At 44.9% G+C, this 5894-nt stretch overlaps 1 protein-coding gene across 1 annotated transcript; it reads right to left on the minus strand.

Moving 5' to 3' along the window:
• Nucleotides 1-837: 837 nt before the first annotated feature.
• On the minus strand, nucleotides 838-5620 carry oprm1 (opioid receptor, mu 1). The gene is made up of 3 exons (XM_078230518.1): nucleotides 5505-5620; nucleotides 2450-2802; nucleotides 838-1364 (listed from the first exon to the last, which is right to left on the minus strand). Exons 1-3 carry the CDS (start codon nucleotides 5519-5521, stop codon nucleotides 838-840), a joined length of 897 nt encoding a protein of 298 aa, XP_078086644.1. The 5' UTR covers nucleotides 5522-5620.
• Nucleotides 5621-5894: the final 274 nt, after the last annotated feature.

Raw genomic sequence — 5894 nt, forward strand, 5'->3', positions numbered from 1 at the left:
TAAAAATCACAGATAAATATTATCCCTGAAGACTTGCACTTTCGTCCCTTAATCCGTGGGGTCCATCTGAAAGATGATGAGAAAACGTCCTGCCAAGTGAGAGTCCAAACTAAGAGAGCAAACAATCCTGGAGTTTCTCAAACAGAGAGAGATAAAGGGCCCAGTTGTTAAACACTGGTGGCCTTTCTGCTTGTCCGGTCACATGGAAAAGAAGATCATGCGTGCTGTGGTACTCAGCTCATCACAAGGTTGGAAAAATCTCTTGGATGTTTGTCCCATGCCCTGTACTGAGTCAACCAAGCTCAAGTGGGGAGTTATAATGGGAATTCCATCGCTTATCTCAGACTCTTTGACAGAGGAGGTGAAAAGACTGGGGTATCAACCAGGGTTTATGTTTCTGATGGATATCCAGTAGACAAACTGCCATCTCTTTCGTGGAAATTTTCGCATGAGTACAACCCACAAGGTCGAATAGTTTGATACATGCGGACATACAAACGTCAGACACTTGGGTGAGGTACAGGGAAGGGACTCCCACTGGGTGTGGATTCACACCCCAGGGTGAATAGCCACCAGCAGAGGAAAGGAAAGGAATAAAATTTGGAGGGATGGTGTGAGGGTGGGGAGGGAATAAATATAAAGGGTTGGGCTTTGTGACTCCGAACTACAAACTATTCTCAGTGAACTGATGAGAATTGACTGCCAGTTCTGACATCGAGCAAATGTTGGGCAGTGACTCTCTTTCCCCAGTTAGAGTCCCGTTGTGATTTGTGTGAGTTCCGAGTTGAGGTCCTCTCCCTGGTGTGAGTGGGTTTCCAGGGACATCTGCACGCCTAGTCATACCTGGTGATTAGTCCTGTCGGCCGTGTGAATGGTGGATGGGTGCTCCCGGGTGTGGTTTCGAACCCGGTTAGAACCCTGATACTGAATGGTCGAGGAAGTGGGCACACAGAACTCCCGGAAACACCGCTTGAAGTTCTCATCCAGAAAGGCGTAGAGGACAGGGTTGAGGCAGCTGTTAGTGTAGCCCAGGGCGATGCAGAAGTGCCAGGCCACCGCTGCGAAGAGAGTGGATGGGATCTTCACCAGAGCCCTGAGGATGACATAGATGTGGATGGGAGTCCAGCAGATGATGAATACAGCCACCACCACAAGGACCATTCTGGTGATACGCCGAAGGTTTCTGTCCTTCTCCTTGGAGCCGGATAGCATCCGGACACTCTTCAGGCGGAGGATCATCAGGCCGTAGCATACCGTGATAATCAAGACCGGCATGACAAAGGCAAAAATGAAGACACAGATTCTCAGGAGGTTGTCCCAGTACCAGGAAGGGTGTGGGAATTTCAACGTGCAATCTGTTATTCCTAAAACTGGAAGGGTGGACAAGGTAAAAACAGAAATAGTTAAATGGTAGATTGTTGATCAAGTGCATTGATTTTCATAAAACATCTTGTAGATGAACACACTAACAATGGGGGGCAGGAGAAGACCCCGTGCTTCATTGCAAAACCTTCACATCATACTGCAAGTCCCACCTGGCACCAGGTGATCTCCTGGGAGAGACAGAAAATTGGATCAGGGGGGAAATAATGTTGAGGAAATTTCTCTCATAGCTTTTTGGGAGTTGAAATTAGTCCAAGAGATCACTGGGACCGTGTTGCACCTAGCTTTTGTATGAGATCATCTCTGCTCTAACCAGAAATGAGCCCTATTCTCATTTGAAGGAATTCAGCATGAGCTGTCTTTATTCTCTGGAAAAAAAACACCTCTTTACATTGAACCTCAACCTTTAAAAAAAATCACTTACAAGATGTTTTCATAATTTATTGCTGTCCCTAACTGCCTTCTATTTCAGAGGACATATGAGGGTCAAGCACATTGCTGTGGATCTGGAATCACATGTCGGCCAGACCAGGTAAGGACGGCAGATTTTAGGACATTAATGAACCAGATGGGTTTTTACGACAATCGTTACTGGGTTGTGACTAGAGTTTTAATTCCAGATTTCAGATTGCCCCTATATTTACTCTTTGTTAAATGTCCTCAACAAGAACACCAACTACTGAGCCAATCTGAGTAATATCAGATCATTTGCCAGAGCAACGTGGTTGCCAAGGAAATTGGGTCATGGAATAAAACACTGAGGCCAATCAACCCAACACACTTGCACTCAAACCAAATGTGCTTTTGGAGATAGGTGCTGGTGGGGAGGATGGTGTGAAGGTTGGGATTGAGATTGAAATCCAAAGTGGTCAATGTTTTTGGATGAATTGGGGCCATTCCAATAACACTTTCGGATTTCTTATCAAACATCAATGGAGCTTTGCTATAAAGAAAGATTTAATTACTCCACATCACTGGCCCTCCTTACGATTTTTTTGGATGAAAGTGCACATTCACACCTCAAGGAGAGTGGGAACAATACACTACCTGCCTGCATGGCACTTACCATTGTCAAACCTGGTGGTTGCCATTATCATCACGGGCAGCCCGATGGCTGAGGACAGAATCCAGATGCAGACATTGACAATCTTGGCATTCCGTGGGGTACGGAAATCCAGGGCCTTGACCGGGTGGCAAACTGCAATGTAGCGGTCCATGCTCATGGTGGTGAGGGTGAATATACTGGTGAACATGTTGTAGTAGTCAATGGACATGATCACTTTGCATAGCAGCTTCCCAAAGGGCCAGGTTCCCATCAAATAGTTAACACTTTGGAAAGGCAGTGTGCTGGTGGCCAAGGCATCGGCTAGAGCAAGGTTAAATATGTAGATGTTGGTGGCTGTTTTCATTTTGGTGTATCTGAAAATCAAGCAGGGGAAACATGGGCAAGTCAGCACAGAGAGTGACAGGAGATTCCACGGTCCTCAGCTCTTGTTGATCATGATGAACAGTCAGTATTCCACATAACAAAATATTTATAAACTCTTCCTCTTACTCACACCTCTCCCCTCAATGGGTCAGTACCTCGTACATTCAAGTCATTCACAACATGGGGTTAGGTACAGAATAAAGTTCACCATATCCTGTCCCAGCAAATATTCTCAGGACAGGTAAAATACAGGGTTAGATTCAGAGTAAAACTCTCTCTAAACCACGGGATTAGATACAGAGTGAAACTCCCTCTACACTGTCCCCATCAAACACTCCCAGGACAGGTACAGCACGGGGTTAGATACAGAGTAAAGCTCCCTCTACACTGTCCCCATCAAACACTCCCAGGACAGGTACAGCATGGGGTTAGATACAGAGTAAAGCTCCCTCTACACTGTCCTCATCAAACTATCCCAGGCCAAGCACACCACAGGGTTAGGTACACAGTGAAGCTTACCATATGCTGTCCCATCAATCTTTCCCAGCATAAGTGTTTATTGCAAGGGGAATGAAGAATAATGTGGAAAAATGTAAGGTGGCCCATTTTGGCAGGAAGAATAAAAAAAACCAGAATATTTTTAAATGGTAAGAGACTGCAGAATGCTGCAGTACAGAGGGATCTGGGTGTTCTTGTACATTAATCACAAAATGTTGGCATGAAGGTATAGTAAATAATTAGGAAGGTAAATGGAATGTTAGAGGGTCGTTCATGTTTGGAATTCTCTTTGTCAGAAATCAGTGGAGGCTGATTCACTATTCAAGATGTGGCGATGCTGGCGTTGGACTGGTGTAGGCACAGTAACACATCTCACAACACCAGGTTAAAGTCCAACAGGTTTATTTGGAATCACGAGCTTTCAGAGTGCTGCTCCTTCATCAATCAGGTTAGTCACCTGATAAAGAAGCAGTGCTCCAAAAGCTTGTGATTCCAAATAAACCTGTTGGACTTTAACCTGGTGTTGTGAGACATCTTACTGAATATATTCAAGGCTGAGTTAGACAGATTTTTGATTGATGGGGGAGTCAAGGGTTATGATGGGCAGATAAGTGGAATTAGGGGAACACTCAGATCAGCCATGATGCTATTGACTGGCAAAGCAGGAATGAGGAGCTGAATGGCCTACTCCTGCTTATATTTCTTATGTTTTTATGTTTGCAACATATGAACATACAAATATACCACTAATTATTTTTTAAAAAGGCAGGCTTGTGTTTCTTTGTGCCTTTTATGACCTCTGGACACCCCAAGGCACTTTACAACTGATGAAGTACTTTGAGTCACTGTTGTAATGTGGGAACCAATTTGTATGTAGCAAGATCCCACAAACAGCAATGTGATAACGATCCGATAATCTGTTTCTGTTGTTGTTTGAGGGATGAATGTTGGTCAGCTTACTGGGCTCATGGCCTCTTTTACTTGAGGAGCAGACAGAACTTTGGTTTAACGTCTTTTTCAAAAGACCAAACCACCTTGTAACTTGCCCTGGGAGTGTTTGCTGGGGCTCTGCAGAGCTCCCTCTGCACTATCCCAGCAAACACAGAATAAGGGTTGCAAGTATCAAATATCATAGGCCACATGATAGATTTTCAGTTATAGAGTAAGGGAATATCTTGCAAAAGGAACAATGGTGATGGGTGGTCAGATGGGGAGTTATTGCAAGAGTCCCATTATTACCTGGGAATAGGCATAGTAAGTAGTCTCATAACACCAGGTTAAAGTCCAACAATGCTACCAGATAAACCTGTTGGACTTTAACTTGGTGTTGTGAGACTACTTACTGTGCCTACCCCAGTCCAACGCCGGCAACTCCACATCATACTTGAGAATAGGAAATGAGGACATTATAAACAAATCTTTTAAATCTTTTCATAGGTTGAGGCTATGTCTCCTATCCTCCAGTCCTTGGTGACCTGGCCTGCATTCTGGCCACCTGAGTGTTGGAGTGTAATTGGTTGAAGGGAAGTAATTCTGAGTTTCTATGTAAACACGTCACGGTAATCATACCCTCCTTCCAGTGGTGGCACCAGAATGCCACTGCTGAATATGGAGGCGGCGGAGTGCAGTAGTTGCTGCGATTACAGAGGGAGTAGTCATTGCCAATATAATGAAATGATATGCATAATTTGAGCGGATTGTATGATTTGAGAAGGGGGCCTTCGTTCTGTCTTCAGGGTCTGCACTACCGGACTTACCGGCTAGATGGAGCTACTTGAGCACCTAACACAAGTGGCAAACTAGTCCCAGCCCATAAATGTGCAAATGTACATTAAATAGAAAAATTAATACATTAACATTCAACCAGTACAGATGCATGAATATATCAATGTGAATTCAGTCCTGCAGCAGTGTCTGTAATACTCCTGCATGTAATCAATGCATGGATACTGGACATTGAATATACTATCAGTCACTAACAGGCAAGGACAGCAATTGGGAAGGTTATACACACTGTCTTCTGTGTAAACAAGAACATTGACACCCGCGCTCCAGTGTTGGCAATGAAGTTAAAAGGCTGAATAAAGTGAGGTCGGGGAGAAAAGCTTGCTCGATTCGGGCCAAGATGCTGGCGACAGGTTTCACCAGAGAGAGAGACAGGGCTGGGTTGCTTTAAGTTGGCTTTGCATCTTACCTGACTATAACATACATGACCAGGACGTTGCCGACTAGTCCGAGTACACAGACAATGGAATAAAGAGCAGTGATGATGATGGCGATAACGATTGAAGAGAAGCTCTTGCTGAGTGAGACGCTGACTGTGCCGTTGCATGGGTACGAGCTGGAGTTGATGCAGAGATAGGAGGAATTGGCAGTGCCCAGGCTGGAATTTGCAATGGTGAAACTGCTCTGGCAGAGCTGGGATCCGTTGGCAGCTGCATCAAGGCAAGGCTGAGCGAGTAGATCCATTGCAATGTTTTTGTTTCTGCAGCGGAGCTGAGAACAGCAGCACTTTGATTCAAAACTTCAGCAGGAACCTCCTCAGATGACAAGTGGAAGGCATCTGCTGTGCAGGATGGAGTGA

Source organism: Mustelus asterias, chromosome 15 (genome assembly GCF_964213995.1).
Source record: "Mustelus asterias chromosome 15, sMusAst1.hap1.1, whole genome shotgun sequence".
In the NCBI taxonomy this organism is placed as follows: domain Eukaryota; kingdom Metazoa; phylum Chordata; class Chondrichthyes; order Carcharhiniformes; family Triakidae; genus Mustelus; species Mustelus asterias.